The 24,056-nt window shown below is 43.1% G+C and overlaps 1 protein-coding gene across 2 annotated transcripts in view; it reads right to left on the bottom strand.

Moving 5' to 3' along the window:
• LOC137307207 (receptor tyrosine-protein kinase erbB-4-like) overlaps positions 1-24,056 on the bottom strand; it is a 116,692-nt gene that overhangs the window by 9,711 nt on the left and 82,925 nt on the right. Inside the window, exons 15-24 of one of the 2 annotated variants that reach the window (XM_067976605.1) lie at positions 22,975-23,129; positions 21,333-21,377; positions 15,638-15,773; positions 14,482-14,604; positions 13,257-13,355; positions 11,359-11,544; positions 10,981-11,136; positions 8,535-8,610; positions 3,749-3,895; positions 2,069-2,166 (exon numbers count right to left, since the gene is read on the bottom strand). In XM_067976605.1, the coding sequence (XP_067832706.1) occupies positions 2,069-2,166; positions 3,749-3,895; positions 8,535-8,610; positions 10,981-11,136; positions 11,359-11,544; positions 13,257-13,355; positions 14,482-14,604; positions 15,638-15,773; positions 21,333-21,377; positions 22,975-23,129 (1,221 nt within the window). Of the gene's footprint in view, positions 1-2,068; positions 2,167-3,748; positions 3,896-8,534; positions 8,611-10,980; positions 11,137-11,358; positions 11,545-13,256; positions 13,356-14,481; positions 14,605-15,637; positions 15,774-21,187; positions 21,260-21,332; positions 21,378-22,974; positions 23,130-24,056 lie in introns of both variants that reach the window. The other variant, XM_067976604.1, reaches the window with a different exon arrangement.

Genomic DNA, 24,056 nt, shown 5'->3' with positions numbered 1-24,056 from the left:
GACTGTTGTGATATAAGCTGAAGTTATAGGCTATCGTCTGAAGCTATAGGAGAAAGATGGCTCCCGAGTCGGCAGTTCGCTACTGAGCTCCTCTCCTTTGTAACTCTCCCGCTCTCTCCACAGCTCGGAGTTTCTACTGGGCCGAAGTCCATTTCTCCACTGTGTTCTGGGCTTTACTGTGACCGCCACTGTCAACCGCTGCTTTCTACAGAGACTGTATTCTCTCTGAACTGCCTCTATTCCACTACCTGGTCTGCTTCTGTGGGCTGAGTTTTCTGCTCCTTCATTAGGACTTTTCACTACAGCAAGCTAGCTCTCATCTGTTCCTGCTGGTTCCCATCTTGCTCTGGATTCTGCTCCCTAAATGAACTCTGCTTTGCTGCAGTCCTCTAACTTCCTGTGGCCACTGACTTTGCTCTGCTCCACTTGACATTTAGAACTTCTCCATCACTTCACAGGACTGGGTGGAACTCATTCCTCAAGCTCCCACTGATGCTCCCAATCTTGTGTGCTCCTCACCTCCCTAGAGCTGTTCCTTAAACCAGCATCCTCATCTGCACTGATCCCATGGATTTACCTTCACCATCTCCCTGGCTCCCTGCGCTTCACTACTCTCGGTCCTTGGGTTTCACTCTCACTGCTCATCACTCCTCTGCCAAAATGCTGGATCCACTGGTGCACCTGAGACCACTACTCACCCCACTGGACCCCTGGATCAACCTCTGCTAGATCATGGTCGACTCTCCATTCCTCATTGACCATTGATTCCACTGGACAACCTGCAGCAGTACGTGCATTGATACACCACTCTTTGAACAGCTCCTAGATCCACTTCCATTCCACAGCTGTCTTCGAACCTGGACATTGTTTCGTCAATGTCCCTTGCTGACTCCCACTCTATCTACAAGTCAACTTCGTCCCACCACAGGGCCACAGGCTTTAACTCTGGACTCATATAGTTTCCTCCCTGCCATCTGCTTTCGACCAGGACACGATTCTCCTGTCCTATTCCGCGCCAAGTCCCATTCACCCCTATCCACACTGACCTGTGTTGACTCCTGGCCTCCCAACGCCTTAAATGTCAAATTCTCATCCTTGTGTTGAAATCCCTTCACGGCCTTGGCCTGCCTATCTCTGTAATCTCCTCCAGCCCTATAACCCCCTGTGAACTCTCCATTCTTCTGACTCTGACCCCTTATGCATCCCCCCCCCCCTCCCACCATTGGCGGTCATGCCTTCAGCTGCCTAGGCCCTTTGCTCTGGAATTCCCTCCCTAAACGTCTCCACCTCCCTCTCCTCCTTTAAGACCCTCCTTAAAATCTAACTCTTTGACCAAGCTTTTGGTCACCTCTCCTAATATCTCCTTCCTTGGCTTGTTGTCAGTGTTTTTGATGGCACCTCTGTGAAGTGCCTTGAGCCATTTTTCTACATTAAAGGCGCTATATAAATGCAAGTTGTTGTTGTGATACAAATTATCGAATGCCTTCTGAAAATCCATATACACTACATTACATTTATCTATATCAGTCAGTTCTTCAAAGAACTCCCATTAAATTTGTCAAACACCACTTGTCTTTTAACAATTCCTTTCTGGCTGTACTTGTTTATCCCATGCATCTCTAAATGTTAACTATTTTGATCTTGAATTATGGATTCTAAGATTTTGCCCACGACTGCCATAAGACATGAACTCCCAGCAAGGGTCTCTGGTTAGGGATGATGAGTGGGAACCCTAGTTGATTATCCCCTCCTTAACTCAGGAGTGCTGAGGCCCTCTACTACCACTCTAGCTGAGATGAGTTAATAGACCACAGATAAAACTTGGGCCCTTTGTGGCCTGTATTGTTCAGCTCACTGGGTAAACCTGCGAAGCCATAGTGGGGGCCAGGATCTAGTACCTTTAACCGAAGTATAATTCTATGATTTAGAATATTTATTGATTAGAATCTAATGAGATAACAGAAGTAATTCTATTTTCAGAGCTCCTCAAATGAAACATTTCTGAGTTAGCTAACAGAATATTCTAGAATTTGTTTCCACATTTTCAAGGGACTTCACATAAACAAACCTCAATAACCAAGTATCGGGCTGGATCGCGAGCCATCCGAGAAAATTCTGCACCAAGCTCTTTGAACGTTGGTCGGCTGTCCTCGTCGATCATCCAGCCTGTTTTAGAAAAATGAAGAAAATCACATTTGTTGCACCTTATTTGTTTATTGAGGGAGGAAAGCGGGAGAAAGGAAAGCTGAGAGAGTAGCAGGCCTGGTCATTTCAGGCCTTTGTCAATGGGGGACATAAATCTTCACTTGTGATTAATTAAGGAGGTCAGGAAACAATCTGAATCTTTTGGCAAATGCATAGCACCAGGGTCCAAGGAGAGGTGGAAAAGGAGGAAGAAACAATAATCAATAAGACAGCATGAAATTTTATTCAGGCTTAATCGGAATGCACGTCAAGTTTTCCAACATGGCTGTTCATACGAGGCTGGGATGGGCCATGATCCTCTCCATAATGAAATAGCCTGCTGACGTTTGTAGATGAAGAATAACCACTTGGACAATACACTAGAGGACTGTTGCTACCTTTGTAACTGTACACATACAAAAAACATTATCATGGTAAATCTTTTCTGCCTTCTCTAATTACAGCCCACATAGAATACAATTCCTCCTACTGAAGCCTACCTCATAACATGTTCAAGATACTTTCATGTCTTGATTTTGTTGCTGCTATTTGAATGTGAATAGCATTTTAACTGGATGGGTTAGTTAAATAAACTTATTATTCATTTAAGATTCAACTATAATATATTCTTTGCAACCTAAATGCATATTTCACAATCCATAACATAAGAAGCCTTGGTTCTATATACTCCGATATTCTCTTTTAGGAAGCAGTTACAATATGACATTATACTCCATAGGCATCTTCCTTTTTAAAAATGTGTCCATTAATTTTGTTCTCCCCACTCCGTGCCAACATCATTCCTAATGTAAGAGGTAAACTGATCCCAACTCTGTTTCTTCCAATTCTGCTGGGTGTTAGCTGATTGTGAGACTGGGTCTTGTTAGCTTGCCTTCCTTGCTTTTGTGTGTGGGAAATACTTAAGCCCAGAAGTTCTATCTTTCACTGCCCATTTTGGAGCAGATTCAGGGTAGAGGGGAGCAGGAAATGTGACGGGGAGTTGTTCCGCTTACTCCCTGACCTCTGCCGCCACTTCCATGATTTTCCAGGAAGTAACAGCGGATGTTGAATATTTGGATGGACGTATGCAAATGACTGGTTACTAGAAATACGTCATCTGACATAGTTCTCATCATTAACACCTTTGCGATGCTAGGCGTCAGGAATGGCGTTGCGTTCCTGGTATCCAGTGTTGTTAAGACAACAGAGGAAGGGCTTCAAGATTGTAATTAAATAAGTAATTGGATTACTTGCCTCCTCCGAGCAATAAAACTAGAAGCAGATGAATAATTGGATTAAAATGGCTACTTTCCATAAAGGTGATTTGTCCCAACATTTTTTATTTTGGAACAACTTAAATTGTATTGCAAAACAGTATCAGAATATTTCATTGCACTTCAGTAACTAATAGGAAGATCGATGATAATTGAACTATCTAAATGCCATTTCAGTATACAATGGTTGTCACTTATTTACATAAAATTCTCTGGCGATTAAACAGAAAGTCCTACAATCTGTGCTCCCAAATTGCTTTTGAAGTTGTCATCTTTAGTCACATACTTACATTTTACCATAACCATGTAGACATCAATGGTACAGATCTGAGGCTGTGGCAGGCGTTCACCTTTTTCCAAGAGACCGGGGATTTCACGAACGGCAATTCCCTCATATGGTTTACTACCAAACGTCATTAGCTCCCATGTAGTGACACCTGCAAAGAGCACACAGTATTTCAAAGCTGGGAACCCAGTACTAGAAATCAGTTAAATGATCTGATAAAATCAGTTACCTCCTATTTATTGTACAACTATAGGCAAAGCAGCTCAGGGTCACTTACATAGCAATGTGCACAAAGGTGGACATATAAGCCTAGAAATTGCTGTTGGTGCAATTGAAGGGTTAACTTGAGAATTACTTGGGGTTTTTGATGGTCTCAAGGAAGCTGATTTACACGTGATTTTCCTAATTTAGTAGGTGCACTAAAACATGTGCTTTGATGCCTGCACAAATGGTCAGCCAGTGATGCAGAAGAAGCAATAATCCTCATAACCGTCTGTGAACTGGAATTAGGAGCCATTCAAGCAGCTGAAATTGCACTGGAGAGGCAAGGGCAGCTGTTAACCAAGCAATAATGCTGAGGAATTGAGAGCCACAGTGTAAGAAAAGCCAGCTTTACCGAACAGGTGCTCGAAGCCGGAATGGAAAGAGTCAGGGAGGGAGACCTCCCCTGGCACTGCACACATGGGGGAAGGTGGCAGAAAGTGTGAATGCAGCATCCAGGGCCCACAGGAGCAAGAAAGAGACCAGGAAAATGATGTCTGACCTCAAGAAATGTGAGCCACCAATACTACCGTACACTCGGCCCAAGTGCACAGCACAAAAAATCCTCTCTGCTAACAGTTTAATCCTTTAATGCTAAGCAGTAGCACTAGGTTATCTAGATACAGTCCAGCCACAATAAAACTAGGGCAAGGAATGCATTGTCCGAATGGGAACACTTAGGATGAATGCTACAGTTACAATTTGGAATTGCATAGGGCAAGCTACATTTCTTGGTGGTGCTTCACATATCCTGAATTTGTAGCATGCAGTGTGCCCGAGGCTGTGCACCTGTATCGCTGCTCTGTGTACTTTTGATGCCTATGTACTATCAATATCCCTGTAGTATTGATCTGCTTGCAGGAGAAGATAGCTTTTAATAGGAGAGAACAGACCCATACAGGATGTGGTCCCAAGCAATTTAAGCCATTGACTATTTCTGAGGAGGCCACCCTGGAACCAATTGGCTGGCAAAGCATCGAGGGAGGGAGGGAGGGAGGGAGGGAGGGAGGGAGTGGAGGATGACAAAGGCAGGTATGTCCTGGCAGTTCATGGCTAGCATCATAATGCTCATGTCATACAGACAGACACTCAACTGCAGTAGCATCATACAGAATATATTGCAATGAAAGTTGTGCTTAAAGGTGATTATTGCAGGCTGCATTGTGACATTTTGTTCTCTTGTGTATTCCTGAGAATGGAACAACAAATTACAGCCAGTATACCTGAGCAAGCCAGCACCTCACAACGGCCTACATTATCACCATCTTTGCCAAGCACAAGCACTGCTGCACAGACCTTGGAGGATGTAGGTAGCAAGGTCTCAATCCAGTGTCACATTCAGCCGATTAAGCATGTCTGCACAATAGACAGTACAGGTGCCAGAAAGCAGCTGGACTAGTCAGCCACAACAGCACCAGGCGTGGCAGATTCAGATACAGGGCCCTCACTCTGCACAGCACGAGAGGTCTAGGGCCACCCAGCAGGTTGTCAGTGAAACTGTGCAGTCAGCAGCACACTTACTCCTTCCACAAGAGAATCACCTAGAAGGAGTAGTAGTTGCAGTGTCACATCAGAAAAAGTGCAAGCACAAATGAGAAGCACTGTGGTAAATCATTTTCACACACCACACAATGGATGAAATAAATGCACAACACTTGACTTGAACATTGTGCTTATATTTATTTGTAATTGTTTAGAATAATGACAAAATCCCAGCAAAAGATGGGAATAGATGTTATATGAGGAACTGCGCCAGACAATATTGGAGAAGGTGGTTTGGGCACAGTTACTTTGCAGTTTGCAGCTTTATAAAATGGCACATACTGGAATCCATACTTGAATTGGTGGCCTGAAACATCAGTATTACTGCATTGATGGTTTGCCATCTAATTCATTGTCACTTGCATGCTCCTGTTCTGCCATGGCTTTGCCATTTTATTCTTCAACCTGCATGGCAAACTCCCCTTGCAGGGTGAAGTAAAGGAACATGTAGCAGACAACAATTATTCATGAAACTCCAGGTGGGAGGGGGTTGTATTGTAAAGCCACTGATCAGTTGAGACCTCTGAAGCCCTGCTTTAAGATCCCAATGATTTTTTTCGATAATGATTCTGGTTGTAACATACAGCTTTTGTAAGTGGTTGGTGCAATGTTGTCTCCCAGGAGCCATTCTTCTTCTTTCCCCTTTAAATAAGGGTGCGATAGATGATTGTGTTAAAATGAAGGAATCATGACAACATCTAGGAAAGCAGTCATTGATCTGCATGACTCGATGTTGGTGGTCACGTACCAGCTGGACATTATGACGTGATAGGGATTTTATTTTCTAGAAGAGCACAGTATTGTGCACAGGGACCTGAATGATAACACGGATAGAACTGATAACCCTGTGTACTCTGGGAAAGCCAGCAGACCTGTCAAATGAGAATAGCCTATCATGTTGGTGCTGTTGGGTCAGTGGAGAATGTGATAAAGTTGCTGGCCCTGCTGAATAATGCATCCATGACCTCCCTTCACAGCATTCGGGAAGCAGGAGGCAAGTGAGCGCTAAATGACACTCACTGAATTACTGATCAGTAACGCTGCAATACCACGGGTGTTTGGTTTAACGCCAACAGCAATTTCCAGGCTATATTTCCCTCTTTGCCCACATATCTTGTGCAAGACAGGTTGTTGACCTGTTCCTGGCCATTTGCCTATATCATTCTACTATCAGATCCCAGAAAGTGCACAAGTGTGCTCCGGATAACTGGACCTTCAGTTTTCCTCACTATTCCCCTGTAGGAAACACCTGGTCTCTACTCAGTACCTTCCCTGAATACTGATATCAGGAACGAACCATTTGAAGATCTCAATGGCAGCCATAAAAGAGACGCAATCCCCAAGGCAAACTGAACTGGATGTGTCAACCATGTCTGGCTGGCATCTGGCAATATTTTCCAAGATGTAGAAATTGCTAAACTTCCACAAACTGGATGCCAGTGGGACTCACCATGTCAATCTGTATGAATGTCTTAGACTGTCTGATAATCAATTACACTACGTGTAAAGGAATTCAGTCAAGAATGCTTTCCCTCACTGAGATGTGACTGAAGTAAAGAAAAACTAGAGTCACATTTCTCAGTTAGTGTACAGTTTAATCCTGACAGAACAGTCTGTCTATGGCATTCACAGGAATAGAAAAGGCCACAGGTCCACCTAGTCCATCATCCTGCAGAAATAGCAGTTGTAATCGGTGTTTCTCTTCAAGATACTTGCCCAATTTGACCTTGCAGAGATCTAAGCTACTTGCCTTTATAATGTCCCTTGGTGAGCTATTCCAAAAACAAATGTTTTTTTTAATGTTCTGCTTGATTGTACCCCTTCACATCTTATACCTGTATCCCCTTGTTCTGATAACCTGTAGTACACCACATATCCCTGACTGAACCTGTATATCCCTGAGACTTATTAAATTTGAAGACCTCAATCATATCCTCCTCCAGCCTTCATCTCTCCAACGACAAGAGTCCAAGTTCTGAGAGTCTATTCTCATATGTTTTAATCTCCAGTCTCCTAATCATTCTAGTAGCTCCTTTCATCGCTATTTCCAGCTCAGCTACATCCTTCCTGCAGTGAGGGTTCCAGACTGCACACAATACTCCAGGTGCAGCTTGACCACTGCTCTGTATAATGGCAGGATAACTTCTTGACGTCATTCTTACACGTCATTCCTCCTGTTATACAATCAAACATCCTATTAGCTTTCTTGACAACAGTCAGACACTGGCTTGATATCTTGAGAGATTTATCATGATGAATCCCAGATCCCTTGCCTGATTCATCCTTGTCAGTATTTTCCCATTATTCCTATAATCCCTCAACTTATTTTGTGTCCTTAAGTGCATGACTTTACACTTATCTACATTAAACTGCATCTGCCAATTGTTGGCCCACCTCTCCAAAAGATCCAAGTCCCCCTGTGGGTTGACCCTATCTTCCACCATATTAATCACTCTGATATTTTGATGTTATCCGCAAACTGAGATGAAGCTACCAACGCACTCTTTCAGATCATGTATGAAAATGTTGAAAAGTACCAATCCAAACACTAAACCCTGCGGGACCTCACCTGTCACACCCCTCCACACAGAATACTTGCCATTTACACAAACCCTTTGTCTTCTATGGACCAGCCATGGTTTGATCTCAACTTATTTTCCTCAAAATGCTTTAACAAAGGCTTTACTAAAGTCCAAGTAAACTACATTTCCATTGTAGCCCCTCTCTACATCCTTAGTTACTTAATCAAGAAATTCTAATAAATTCTTTTGGACTTTATTGCTGTTCCCAGGGTCTAAATTCCCTCTTCAGCATCTCCAACAACAGAACAAAGACCACCCTCCTCCCCCACCCCCAGATTTTTGTTTTACTACAGTAGTTAAGGGTATTTTTGGAACAGAAGTATAAGTGGGTAAAAATGTTTTGTTTAAAAATGCAGCACTACACCTTTAAGGATAAAATAATGCTTCCATAAGTATATGACTCACCATAACTCCACACATCACTTTGGTGGGTGTATCTTCTAAAGTGGATGCTCTCTAGTGCCATCCATTTAATGGGCATCTACAGCAGGCAACAGACAGACAGACTCAACAACAAGGCAATGCAGCTTGGGGCAATTTTCATAACAATTAGGGCAATTTTTTGTCTTTATAGCTCTCAGTGCAGAGCTTCATGCACCTGGTGCACATATCAGGAATTTATGCACACACCCCATTTTCTGTCCAATAAAATGAATGGGCAGAAATCATGGTGGTCATGAATAGGCACATACCCAAATTCCCACTATACACTCTCAGCACATGAAGCTCCTTTTACTAAAGAGCTTTTAAAAATAATATATATTTACAAGTCTAATTGCAGGCACATCTCCTTGGGTTTTTTTGCAACAAGATGATGCTGTGTACAAGTGGGTTTGCTAAAAAATATCAAATCCTGAATCACACATACCAAACTTTTGATCCTCACAAGCAATGAATCCCTCAATAACATGAAAATATTTTATGGGTTCAGATCCTGTACGTATACCTTCAGTTTGATGGTCAAATTGAGGCTGTTGCTCCTGGTCTCAGTGATAGTCATGTGAACTAGCTCACACTACTTTTTACACTCTTGACATCATCCATTGGAACAGTTCATGCCCAAAAGAGAGGAGCAACACAACTTTAGCGATAAAAATAGGTGCAGATTTGGTATAGTGAGCTGCTGAACATACATTTAGCGCTTCTATAGTTCGGATCATATCCGTGCACCAGCTACCTGTGTTTACATTTTTAACACCAGTTCCCTTAACCTGATGGCAGAATGTGTGTCTATGATTCTGCATGTGGGATAAAGGAACCAGTTTCAGCAATGTAAAGTACTGTAAATCAAGAATTTTTTTTACTGTCAAATAAATTTTATTATATTCGCTCATTTAAATTGAGGGCAAATTTAACATTAGCCCTTTTCTGCATTTACCCTAAGTGTGTCTCAGCAAAGTTCATTTTGCGCAAAAGTGTTGGCAGCCCTAGATTGCGCAAAATATTCTTTCCCGATTTACAATTTGTTTACATTGAGATCCCTTTGTAGATTAATGAAATGGGCTCATGTAGAAATATCACTCTTTTTTACACACAGCATATGGACACAACATAGAAATGTGGATTAATCCACAGAACCTGTTAGGAAATGGGTGCTGGAGAAACGCAGCCCATTTAAAACAAACAAAAGGAAGCCTTGCATTTATATAGCGTATTATCACGTCTCTCAGAAATGTCTCAAAGTGCTTTATTTGCAATGAATTACTTTGAAGTGCAGTCACTTGCTACGTAGGCAAATGTAGCAGCCAATTTGCGCACAGCAATGAGATAAATAGCCTGTTAATCGGTTTTTGGTGGTGTTGGTTGAGAGAGGGATGTTGGCCAGGACATCAGGAGAACTTCCTGCCCTTCTTTGAATAAAGGCATGGGATCTTTAACATCCACCTGATCTGTTGGAACAGGCTGACAGGACCTTGGTTTAACAACTCAGTTGAAAGACAGTGAACAGTCTGCTCTTCACACATTACTGTTTGCGCAACACCTATTACATAAGATAGCACACAAACATCCAGAACAAGGCCTCTTGCAGGTGGTTTTAAAAAAAATGACATTCTATATCTCTGCTGAAAAGTTAGAGTAGAGAGATCACACTTTGGAGGTGAGAGGATAACCAATTTACTCCTCCTGTTTGTAAGTAGCAGTAACTGAGAATTCCTGAAAAACATCTACTTAATATGTTAATTTTGTTTTTCCAAGTTTCTCCCCTCTCCTGAAGCACCACCTCTTTTTGGAGTGTGGTTCCATAGGGGCCAGGTACCTCACCCAAGTGCCTGTTATTTATGTACGAACTTTCTTTCTGGATGGATGAATTAAGATGGGCCGAATGGCCCTCCTCATCTGTAATTATCTTGTGATCTTGAGTGTCAGCAAGCCATTTGATCGTGGGTGATATAATAGGCAAGCCCAATCCTTTCCTCACCAGGTGTAAACACACATATACACTTTCAGCAGGGGTCACTTGTCAGCAATTGGGAGCAGGACCCCTGGCTGATTTTCCACCCCTAATCCAGGGATGTTAAGGCCAATTGTAGTGCCTCTACCACCATATCAACTGACTTAGCACACACTAGGGTTCAAACCTGGAATTTTCCTGGTCTGTATGTCTCAGTTACTCACTGGATAAGCTCACCAAGCCATGGAGCACTTTCACATTTGCAAGGTGGGGATGAGATGAATTTTCCTTTCAGAATTCACAAATAAACCAATGAAAACTTTTTACATGCATCATAACACTCAAAGCTCATTGGTATAGCAAAAGCAGCATTTGAGTAAAAAGGGAGTTGGTGAAATAAAAACTTATCTTAATATTTTCTACCCGGAAGTCAATTACTTAACCAGAAAAAAGACTAACCTTCACTTCATCGAAGAAATACTTTTTCTCATCTGATGCTAAGAGGTTGGTGATGCCAAAGTCTGTGATCTGAATGTGGTTGGGGGATTTCACCAGTACGTTTCTGGCAGCCAGGTTCCGATGGACCATCTTCCTCTCCTCCAGGTATTTCATACCCTGTGGTAACATTGTCAATTGGTTTAATAGGGACATAAGCATCTGGTGTGTAATCATGAGTCCATTATTAGCAAAGTTCCAGCTGTTCTGAGCTTCAGGACTTGTCTCCACCACAGGCTCTTCAGCAATTGGCCTTCACCAAGGCTATGCAGAGCTTATTATTCTCCTCCCTTGCCAATCATGGGATCCCCACAAAAACTAATAGTTTGAAATCTCACTTACCTTAGCAATCTGAACACACCAGTTGAGAAGCAGCTGGGAATGGATATTGTCCTTGTTTTTGTGGAGGTATTCGAGTAGTGAGCCAAGTGGTAGGAGCTGTGTGACTATCTGGAGTGGTGCCCCAGGGCAGATTCCGAGGAGCCGCAGGACATGATAGTGATCCAGACTGCCCACCATCGACACATCCTACAAATGACACACAAACAACACACAATATTAAATACCAACTGGAGCACATATTAACAGTAGGCCTCTTCCCTCTAAATTCACAGAGGTAATTGATGAGGTTAGAATTACCGAGATCCATTTTCTCCCCTAGTTGTCCATCTCCACACTCCCTCGCTCAACTTGAAATGCAGGGAACGAGATATAGACTCCCTTATAACCGTTAGCTTCAGCACAAATCACTCTACAGTTAGCTCACAAAATATGCCCACTATAGGGAAAGGCAGTTCCTTACTGTCTACTGTCCCACCCCCTCTTCTGCCTCAAGGGGAGATATTCCACCTTGATGATACATTCTCTTTGCCTTCCCTTCCTCAACCAGGTCCTACTTGTGTTACTCTCACTCACGCCCACTCAGCACTAACCACTGCTGTAATTTTACCAATTCTCTGCACCACTACATTCACTAGTCCCAGAAAGATTGACAGAACAGATTGAGGCTGTGTCAAAACTGCAAAATCTATGGACCACTTTTTAAAAAAATATTCATGTGTGGAATTTCCCAGCATGCACCCAGAGTACTGAAGTGGAAAATCCTGGCCCATTTGTAAGATTATGTCATCTACTGTCTAATGTGAGGTATGCAACTAGACTTCACTGTGGAGGCACCAGAGGTTCAACACTCCAGCTGTACATTCTAACTAGGCTCTCAATTGTACATTTGTAAGGCTGATAGCAAAGGATTCTCTCTTTTTTTAAAAGTCAGTTTTGTTTCTCTTTCTGCCAATTTTCTCCCCTCCCCGAAGGTCCATTTCCTTCCTGGGATATAGTTCCACAAGTATTGGGCAGTCCATATGCAGGAAAATAAATTAACTCCAAATTCTCTAATACTTTGTGAGGACAGGCTCTGCCATGCCACCAATCAGGTTCAATTACCCAGTCTGTGATGAATTCACTGATATCAGCCAGGTCTACACTAGGAGCACTGCCCTTGGTCTCAGTGGCTCTTAGGTTAGAGAAGGAAAAATCAGTCAGGGCTTTTTAGATTTTCTAGAATGATTCCAGGGATGAGGGACTTTAGTTACGTGGATAGACTGGAGAAGCTGGGGTTGTTCTCCTTGGAACAGAGACGGTTGCGAGGAGATTTGATAGAGGTATTCAAAATCATGAAGGGTCTAGACAGAGTAGATAGAGAGAAACTGTTCCCATTGGCAGAAGGGTCAAGAACCAGAGGACATAGATTTAAGGTGATTGGCAAAAGAACCAAGGGTGACATGAGGAAAAACTTCTTTACACAACGAGTGGTTAGAATCTGGAATGCACTGCCTGAGGGGGTGGTGGAGGCAGATTCAATCATGGCCTTCAAAAGGGAACTGGATAAGTACTTGAAAGGAAAACATTTGCAGGGCTACCGGGATAGGGCAGGGGAGTAGGACTAGCTGGATTGCTCTTGCATAGAGCCGGCGTGGACTCGATGGGCCGAATGGCCTCCTTCCGTGCTGTAACCTTTCAATGATTCTTATCCCTGCTCACTATCTAATGATCCCTGCTTGGGCTCAGATGTGATACCCCCATGGTGGAATAGTCTTCCAATACTCACTGTCTGGGCTTAGACATGAAGAGTGACTACTTGGCTGAGGAACCAGAGGGCTGCTGGTTTGGGAGCCCTAGTTGGGATTTTATATATATTAGAGTGTGAACTTTCAATGTGAACTGTAGGAAGGCAGACTTACCTCACTCACTCCTCTTGATGTCTCACGGCCACGCCCTTCTTGCAGGACCTTGATGGCCACTGGAATCTTCATAGATTCTCCCTCAGGGATCCAGAGTCCCTAGGAGCAGAAACGTTATCAGATCATCAGGAATAAAAATAAGTAAAAGCTGCATTGGATTTACACTTGCACTGGATCCAGCTCAGCACCATCTGGTCTTGGACCAGTCTGGTGTTGTTTATTAAGCCAACCCCCATCACTTCATCTCACTAATGTTTTCTAGTGATCCCAAAGACCTTTTCCTGCATCCTCACATCCAGTTGCTGAAACTCTTTCTAATGTATAACAGTTCTTACCAAGAAATAGCAACACATTTAAATTGGTAAATGAGCAATCTGATTTTATTTTTGCATCATTTCTGTACTGACATTTATTGGATTGTCTCACCTTGAATACCTGTGCCTCACTGAGAATCTAAAAGTCACTTGGAATAGAATCCGTTTTTGTGCAAGAAGTTAAAACAGCCCAGCACTGCAAGCAAGCTGTACTTGTTTACAACAATACCTCTGATTCCAGCACTGAGCAGATCAACCAATATCAATGCCAGATCTAGAGATACTGATAATTTGTTTAGGTCTGTTTAACATAAGCTGCTTGGACATACTGGGCAGAAATGCATTCTTCCTGAAGAAGGAAAGCTAGTTTCATCCTAGTTTTCATAAATGTGAGTGAGTAGTAAGCTTTGACTCAAGGCTTCCCCACGTAGCAATTTTCTAATCCCAGTTGAGCAGAGACCAGCGGCTATCACAGGCATGCAACTTTCTGTCCACAAACTTTAATGGAAGCGCAGGTCAGGAAATCGGTCTGCAGTTTCCACTAGGAACACCAGATCATGTAATCACCCTTTTATGCCGAATTACAGGGATTGTATCCTGGAGGTGGGGATTTTCTCTCTTGTCCCCTCCCTCTTTGGAACCAGCGAGGGTTTTCCCACTTTATACTCACAACAGCTTTTTTGTGTTGTTCTATCTGAATGCAAAACTGTATATACTAGAAAATTTAAGTGAACTTCACGCCTCAGCCACAATAGTAGTTAGAACTCAGCTGTCTTAAGTAGCGCAGGAATACCTCGGCACTATATCAGAAATGTAACATTTAACAAAAAAGTCAAGAGTAATAAATTTGTACGTTTACACCATACCATTAGACTGGGAGATCATCGTGGCAATGTTCTGCCCCAACTCACCTTGTACACTGTTCCAAATACTCCAGATCCCAGCACCTTCACTTTCCGCAGTTCAGTCTCTTTCAGAATTCGTGTGTTTACCTGATTGGATAAGTCGGAACTGGGACTAAGGGGATCGAGCATCTAATGAAGAGAAACAAAATCACAAAGGCAAAGTGTTATCCTTCTGCCAGTAATGAAAACGGTACCATCAGTCTCAGTACTACTGGTATTGTTGAGTGCATGAAGTGAAAGAGGGGCCCTTTAAGAAAGAAATTCCAAAAAATGCAGATTTTTTGCTCAGTGTCTGAACTCGGCCCAGATTGATGGGCTGAAGGTTTCCTCTGTCTGCTGGCTGCAAGAGTCCTCGGGGAAATGAGTTTGGACAGTCCCAACCTCATTCCTAGTGCATGCGAGTCACAGGACAATAATTGCCCATTGTTCAGCAATAATTGGCACCAAATTAAGAATCTCACTCAGAGGGGCACCTCTAAGGAGGCTGATGTGGGAAGAATAAAAATGTCATTGTTCAAGTAGGGCACGCTCTTGAGGTTGACGTTAAGGAATAATTGTTAGGGCGGTGTAGAGGGAGATTTACTCTGCATCTCGCCTAGGGGTGCTTGATACCAATACTGAGTACCATGGGTGTGTTTAATTCCCTCACATTGACATCTCCCACTTCCACAAGCACAAAACTTCACCAAAAATTATAAAATAACTAAACAGTCACCCACCAACGCAGCCACCATGAGTGACTCAAATTCATCATTTCCTGGTTTGAAGTGAAGTATAGTCACTTACAGTCATTTACAGCACAGAAACAGGCCATTTGGACCAAATGGTCTATGCCGGTGATTATGCTCCACGAGCCTCCTCCTAGCCTACTTCATCTCACCCTATCAGCATATCCTTCTATTCCTTTCTCCCTCATGTGTTTATCTAGCTTCCCCTTAAATGCATCTACGTTACTTGAACTGTGGAACCAACTCTTTAATGGCCTTGTAACAGGCTGAGAAATATTGGCTCAGGCAAACTTGCAAGGAGATTCAGTGGAGCTCCAAGCAATATCACTCTTGGAAAGCCATCTCAACCCTACCACAGCTCGTACTGCACTCACATTCTGTACAATTCCCCTACAAAATAACCACTCTGCTACAACCTCGGGATGACCTCTTACCTCAGTCTCCAGGTATCGCCGCATTGCTCTCTTCTTCCTAATGATCTGCCTTCTCCAGTAAATGACGGCCAGCAGCACCACAAGCACTACGGCCATCAGCCCTCCAACCACTGCTGCCACAATCTGAGGGATTTGTCTGGATTCAAAACAACACAAGTCAAAGCAGGATATGATAGTCACGTCATTATATACGTCATTTTTTTCTCCTTGAATATGAAGTCTATAACTACTTGCTAGAGAGAGGTTAGAACAAGGACAGCAGCATAGAGCTTTAAAGGTCACACAGCATAGAGCTTTAAAGGTCACCTATCAATTTCATTGTAAAAAAATTAAGTTCAGAAAGGGCCCAGTTGGTTAGAATTTGCAAAATGGACATGGGTACCTGGAAAAAGGGTAGCGCAGTTTAGAGAACTCTTGGACACACCTGTGGCACTGTGAAATTACTAAGTAGCCTGGTAGTGTGTTGGTTACACTATGTGTTTCACACCAGCATGGCTCAAGCTCCAGAGGGATTGACACCTGAAAGCACATGGGGGAAATGAGGAACTTGTTCTTCATGCTTTTCCCCAATTTTCTTCCCTCCTCTCCTGAAGGCACTGATTCTTGCAGGGATACCATTTCACAGGTGCCCAGTGTCCTCCAGTACCTCCCCAAAGTGGCCATTTTTCATGTGTGACTCTACACAGTAAGTGTCATCAGGCTATTCCTCGGGGGTGGGAACCATCCCAGTCGAGCTAGATCCTGCCCTCCAATGACATCCACACACCTGAACATCCCAGCAAGGGTCACTGGATAGTGGCTGGGAGCAGGAACTCTGGCTGTGTTTTCCCCCTCCTTAATCCAGAGGGTTTGAAGCCAATTGCAGCACCCCCACTGAAGCTATTAAAAGAAATGTATCATAAATGTTGAAGTTCTATCAATTTATAATACTGTAATCCATGTGAATCTTTCAAAAATGATTTGGCACTCAAAGACCTTGGGGGGAGGGGTTGTGGGGAGAGGTGAGGAGAAGCACTGATAAATTGTCTACCTCACCCCACAGCCCAGATGTTGGCCAAAATATGAATCGGCTCTGTGCACGTTACTCACATAACATAGCAATCCTAGCAGCAGGTAGGAAGTGTTTGAAGTGAAACACTGTAATTAAATTAATTAAATGTGTCCTTTAAAGCTCTGTGAAACACAGAATGGGGCATGAAGCAAAAACCACAGGGATTTTCAGAAGCACAGCAAGTGAGAAGTTCAGAATCCAGTGAATTGGAATTCCCCAACTGAGGGAACAGAAAACTTTGCTGAAGAAATGTCATTTGATCTGGAAATTTAATTTTTTTTTCCCAGCACTAACATCCCTCACTGCGACAATACAATTTTTGTGGTGGGGTGGGAATTTTTGTGTTGTCGCAGTGAGGGATGTTAGTGCTGGGAAATGGGACGTGCTCCAATTTCTGGCACCCAGTGTCAGCATCTAACATTCTCAGGTCAGGTATAGCACAGCCAGAGACAGCGTAAAAGCTCCCTCTACTCTGCCTCAACATGCCTTGACCCCAGCCACAGGTGGGCACTTCCTACTGCACAGTGTGACATTTGCCATTTACCACACCAGCAGTCCAATATTTTGTCCAATTTTGTATGGTATAGATCTAAATCTTTCCTCAATTTAAATTGAGTCTACAATATTCGTACTGTCTCTCCAGATTGCATTCATCAACGCAGTTTATATAACCTGAAATCCTTTTTATTTTTGAACCCTACTTGTGAAAAAATGTAGTCTTTCTGCTGTCTGTTTCTCTCTTTAATGGTTAGCATATGCCGCACTTATGCTACTGGGTAAGTGATCAGTTGCATTATTTTTATGCACTTTAATAATACAGAAATAACTGGTAGAACACAGTAAGGGAATCTGTTTAGAAATGGCACAAAAATACAGGAAGATATTTCTAATGGGGATAATAATCAGTGGTTTATTTGGAATCAGGGCAGCTTGATTTGCACCTATTGCTAAGCATTTGGGCTCATTTGTTCCTGTCATTACAATCTGGCAAAGCAGGTTAGAAAGTTTTTACAAAATGATGAAGACATCTGTTAGCACACTTCCTATTTTTCTGAGTATCAGAGATATCCTGGCAGATAGATACAACCAAGTGCCATGGAAATTCCACTGAAAATGGAGGATGATTCCAGTCAAAAATTAAATCAAATTAGGGTTTTCTTTTTTAAAAAAAACCACAATAACTGGAATTATTACATGAGTATATTGTCAATTATGGAAGGAATGCAGTTTTTTAAAAATATAAGTTCTTTCTTTGGTACCTACATTATTCTCTTTGATCAGTGCTCTGTTGAAACTTCAAAATCCTGCCCTTCCTTTGTATAACCACAAGGTTGGTAGTAATAAATTCAGTCTTCATACTTATCCCACCTTGAGCAATGTTGCATGAGTTTCTCTTGATTGCCCTTTAACAAGAACCGAAGCAATTTTTTTTTGTGAGCTAGCTTTCGCAAACACATTTTAGAATGGGAGCAAGTCTCTGAGTAGCAGTAAAAACAGGACACGCTATTACTGCTTTCTACTGGTCTTACTCTCCTGTTTATCCAATATCCTCTTCTGTTAAGCTTTACCCACTAAGTTCCCTAGAAACCATTTAGTTGTGCCACATTTCCAGCAGCAGGGGGAGGAAGGAAGAGTGAGAAACACAAGGGATTTGGAGAATTATATTTTGCTTCTATACACAGATGTACATGCTCCTCTAGACCGACTAAACTTGAGCATAGCTGAATGGCTGGTGGAGGAGTCCAGGATATTTTAATGTATTAGAGCAGGGGATTTTTCCACAGGCAATGAAAGGGTTTGAACAGTGAAACTGTAACACGAGAGATGAGTATGAATGGTATCTGCAGCAAAGTGATCTGTCTCATTCAGTAGAAGAAAGAAACACTCAGGATTTCACATGCATGGTTAAAGGGAGACATACTTTTTTTTTGCACCTTGGGAGTTGCATTACGTTTGCACTTAAATCCACACAATGGAGGAGGGAAATAATTTATGTTCCCCAGAACTTCCCCCAAATGAGATGGCAGGCTGGGCACTTACCAATGCAGTTCTGCACTGAGGCGGTGTGAGAGGAGGATGGGTTGACTTACCCTCAATCCCTCCCCCTGGGAAAGTGATTCACCTAAACTCACCACCTATTCCATGACAGCTTGGCAGCTCAGTGTGTGGGGAATCATGGGCACAGTCCAACATCTCCTGCCCTGTGACCCAGAGTGGTAGCACATCACTACATTGTGCCATCAGCTGCCTGCTTCATGTTTGCAAATTTTTAAATGAAAGGCACACCATTTCACACTAAACACCTGGTGAAATATGGCAACATAAGGTTATATTGCTACTCTTAATTATGAATTCATACCAAACGCTGCACTCCTTAAGGTACAAGTCAAATTCACACTGTTCACTTGTCTGTATAGCCAAAAAAACCTCATCTGTAAGAACTCCCTAGAGGCAGCTGAACTTCTTCAGTATGAAAGGTTCAGATTAGCAAAGAATGTATCAGAATCCATTTACTTATTTTTTTTCTTCCAATTTCTCCCCTCTTCTTCGGGTTGAGATCAGCTAGCCCAGCTCAGACCCGGGATTGAATGTGGGACCTGAATGACTCAGTCCCACACATGGCAGCACACTTAGCAACTGAGCCACCAGGGCAGCCCAATAAAAACTATATATAACCAAAATTAATTCGAGAGAGTCAGCAGTTCAATGATGCCCAGCCCGCTGTTGTTAAGGAATCCTTACTGATGAGGTCTCACTGAAGGAGGAAACACCAGCAACCGAAGCAGGACAAAAACCAATGGGGAAAGTATGTTACTGTGCAGTGATCAAAACAGTGGCTAACGAATACATTGATAGACACATGAAGAACATCACAATTCTGGGGCATGGGGGTGAGGGCAACAGACTGTGTAATTGAGTGCCTGTTAAATTATGCACAGATTATTGTTATTACAAATAAATGGTTATTTCTGTTGTACTCTGATCGACAGGGATGACTTATAGCGAGTGCCGTGACATGGAGTGAAACATAAAAATTTGATTAACAAATTATTTATCTCTTCATATCCTGCAAAGTGTCAGAACTGAAGATAATATCCTGTCTTGTCTTGGGTAATATAAAGTATGTCAGTGACAGAAAGAGGAGGATTTTCATTTTCTACCCAGGGACAGCATCAGCATTTGGACAGGTAACCTGTAATGCAGGACTCCCTGACATTATTTCAATCCCAACCCCGAGAACAGGGCCCTCTTCTGTACTAATGCTGAACCTCCTTTCTCCGGATACTGTTCTGGGTACTTCGGAGCCCATCTGTTGATTTAGGGTGCACTTACACTACAGGTTTCATGTCGGTGCACTGTCACAAAAGCTCTCTTAGTTTGCTTGCATGACATGTAGCGCTACATGTCTGTTCAGTTTACCCTGCCTTCCCCTAAACGTTGCACTGTTCCTCTTTAAATTTAAGATGATTCTGCCACCAGTAAGCTGCCAAGCACAAGAGGCTGTTTTTTTTTCCTTCTTTCCATTCTGTCCCTTCTTCCCCTCAAGGCTTTGCCTCCTTGCTGGGGTTTAGTTTTACAGGAGCGAGCCGGCCTCTGGTACGTCACCCAAGTGGCCATTATTCATGTATGAGCCTGGACAGTGAGTGTCACTGGGCTAGTTGACCATGGATGACATCACAGCTGCGCCTATGGACATTTTCCAGCACAAGTCACTGGATAGTGATTAGGAGTGGCAGATTCCCCCCCTCCATAGCCTATGGATACTGAGCCTAAATGTAGCACCCCAATTTCCAAAGTCGATTGATATCACCCTGAGATGAGAGGGTTGTCCTATGCGGAGAGGTTGAGTAGAATGGGCCTATATTTTCTGGAGTATAGAAGGATGAGAGGTGATCTCATTGAAACATATAAGATTCTTAGAGGGCTTGACAGGGTAGATGCTGAGAGGCTGTTTCCCCTGGCTGGAGAGTCTAGAACTGGGGGGCATAGTCTCAGGATAAGGGGTCGGCCATTTAGGACTGAGATGAGGAGGAATTTCTTCACTCGGAGGGCTGTGAATCTTTGGAATTCTCTACCCCAGAGGGCTGTGGATGCTCAGTCATTGAGTATATTCAAGAATGAGATAGATAGATTTTTGGATACTAAGGGAATCAAGGGATATGGGAATCGGGCGTGAAAGTGGAGTTAAGGTAGAAGATCAGCCATGATCTTGTTGAATGGCGAGCAGGCTCGAAGGGCCGTATGGCCTACTCCTGCTTCTATTTCTTATGTTCTTATCAGCTAACTGAACACAGATCAAGGGTCAAACCTGGATCGTTTGCCTGTGGTTGGGTTACATACTGCCTTTTTACCACATGAGCCATCGGGGGGGAGCTCACAATTACTATTTAATACAAAAAAGTGAAACTTTCTCCTCACATCTGTCCCCTTCCCCAATCAAATCTAATGTTGCACTCCCATGTCACAATTCTGATCTGGAGGGGGTGGGGGGATGTTACCTATTGTGTAATGCTTTGATGGGGGCCATCCAAGGATAGCGAGAGCAGTCCAGCACAGTGGGACCCTTACACCTGGATTTAATCAGAATAAAAGAAAGATGAAATTCACAAGGAGGCATGCACACACACACACAGTTGACTGTACCTATGGGCAATCTCGCCACAGTCCGCAGCGCCTGAACCTCGGCACCTGGTGTCATAGCAACATAAAAGAAAACAAGTAAAAACCATAAAACATTTCTCAGGCTGATTTAAAGGATCAGGAAAGAAGCAACAACTCGATTAGATACAGCAAATGCACCAATAAAACCATGTGGAACAAACCTCAGAGATTAAAACTTTTTTTTTAAAAATACACTTTGAAGTTAGCAAATGTATTTGTTAACTTTGCTCTGTCACTCATATTAAAAACAAAATCTGCAAACATTGTCTAACTGAGAGGTTATCAGGTGGCCTGGTCTGCCATCAGCTGCCAGGAGGAGATGTGCCAGCATAGCTTTGGCTCACCCACCTTCCCTGACAGGCTGGCTGAGATTGGAAACTCACAGATATGAGCCCACATTCCTATCATTCTGTGGCACAGTACGGTGCTACACAAACCCAAGGCAGCATCAATATAGGAACACATTGCAAGTATAACCAGACTTTCTAAGTTCATTTCATGATTGGTTTCAGGAATCATTATTTTTTTTTAAATTCCAATTTTCTCCCCTTCTCTCCTGAAAGTATCGAGTCCTTGCTGGGGTACCATTGCACGGGTCCATGTGGCTATTAATCATGTATGAGCCTTACCAGTAAGTATTGCCAGGCTATTCAACTACACAAGGCATCGAGATCATGTTTGATCTTGTCCTGACCTGATGTCCACACATGTACTTCCAGCAGGAGTTGTTACATAGTAATCAGACTTGGGAACCCTGGATGATTTTTCCCTCCCTAGCCCAGAACAATTGCTGCCCCAGCTGGGGTGAGCTTACTCCGCATAGAGTTGAACCAGGGACCTTTCTGCCTGTATGGTTCAGTTACAATCAGTCTTTAGTAACTGAACCATCGGGGTTTGTTGCTCCAAATGTTTGAAAATTAAGCTCAAATTGGTACAGCCGTCTGATATAGCCAGCATACTGTGCCAAGGAATGCTGTTCCTCTGTTGGTTTGGGATTTGTGGGAGTAAAGCAGAGTTCTCAACCTCATTGAGACAGTGGGACCAAGCAGACCATCAACACTTATCAGAGAAAATTAGGACAGAAATGATCCTGATCCAAAAAGATCCTTTTACTTTATTTTCAGAAAACCACGTATATCTACAAATAAAACAAATTTTCAACGTACTGAATAAACATCTGATGGAGCGAGTCTTTGGATCAATAGTAGCATTCCCGCCTCTGAGTCAGAAGGTGCAGGGTTCGAACCCCGCTCCAGACAGTCCCAGCGAATGCAGACCGGAGCGTCGGCTCTGAATTCTAGGTTGACATCTAGCGGGATACTCATGCACGATGGGTGTGTGCGCCCCCCCCCCCCCCCGGAATCGTATGGGTTGTGGGAGCCCATAAAACCTTCCTACGATATAGGTCTAAACCGCTTCCCCCCACCCCCCCACCCCACCATCGGCTGGTATAAAGATGGTTACTACCATGGAAGGAGCGTTCAGGATAAACTTGTCAGACTGTTTTTATCAGCCCATGACTCCACTACTTCACGCTGTTCTCCAGAGTGCAAAGATACAACAACAACAGCAATGTTTGAAGACTTTAACTGTTACAATTCACAGGTAGTTTCTCTGTACCCACCCCTGTGTACAGTTCTCATGGCAGGATTTGCATTCTTTGTTCTCGTCTGGGTATTTGAAGATGAGGCCCCTCTCTCCCTGGATTCCCTCAGGACACTTTTCCACACAGTTGGGTCCGTCTTTGTAATGAGCACATTGGAAGCAGTGAGCAGGTCCCTGGATAGAACAGAAAAATAGAAATTGGATCAGTCAAAATGAATGGACAAATTACACTCTTCCTCCTCCCTGTATCCTCACTATGTTGCATCAAGACTCATCGCTCCATCTCCTGTTGTAACTCCGTCTTTCCTAGCACTTCAAAACTATGGAACTCCTCATTCCCTCAGTTTCATATCTCAAGTTTCCAAACCCAAGTTTCATATCTCTTAGTTGCTATTTACTGATTTACCTCATCTTCTCTCCTCATCTTTTCAGTCCAGGCGATGTCCTACACTGTGGACCTTGGGCGTTCACCTGAGGTTCTCATTAATTATTTTTGTGCAGTGAGCCTGAATCAGACCACAATATTTTGTAATTACACTGAACAATGGGGTCCTTTCCTTCCCTGTGCAGGCTTCTCATTTCCTTGTTTTATAAAGCCAAGTTGATGCCGTGACCTTGTGATTGAGGTGACCAGAGCAGTCCAGTCACTGAATGGTGGGTTCCAGCTTACTGTGCCACGAACTGGTAGGACAAGATTTCATGCCTGCCATTGCCCAGCCACTGTTACTGTGGGCAGGTACTGAGGTTAGACACATCACCACAGTCAGATCCTTCTTTCGCACCTCATGGTGGGCAGCAATCAAATAACACGAAAAAAGGCCTGGGAGAAAGTCACCCGTCACCTCATTTGACCAGTGCTGACGCAAAATACAGGGAGAAATAAAGACAATAAAAAAAAGAGAAAAAAAAATGTAACTTTTGTTTTCCAGCTGACATACTAACCATAACTGATTTTAAATGTGTTTATAGATATACACATTGTATCCTTACTGGAAGACACTGAGGGTAGTTTTCAGCTTCACCATTTGGGCGGTAAACTGGTAGAGTGGATCGCCCGCCTGTTATAGAACCTGCCCAAGCGGGGCAGCGGGACTAATTGGA

The sequence above is a fragment of the Heptranchias perlo genome, chromosome X, assembly GCF_035084215.1.
Source record: "Heptranchias perlo isolate sHepPer1 chromosome X, sHepPer1.hap1, whole genome shotgun sequence".
NCBI classification, from domain to species: domain Eukaryota; kingdom Metazoa; phylum Chordata; class Chondrichthyes; order Hexanchiformes; family Hexanchidae; genus Heptranchias; species Heptranchias perlo.
This window is presented reverse-complemented; position numbering and strand designations above follow the sequence as displayed.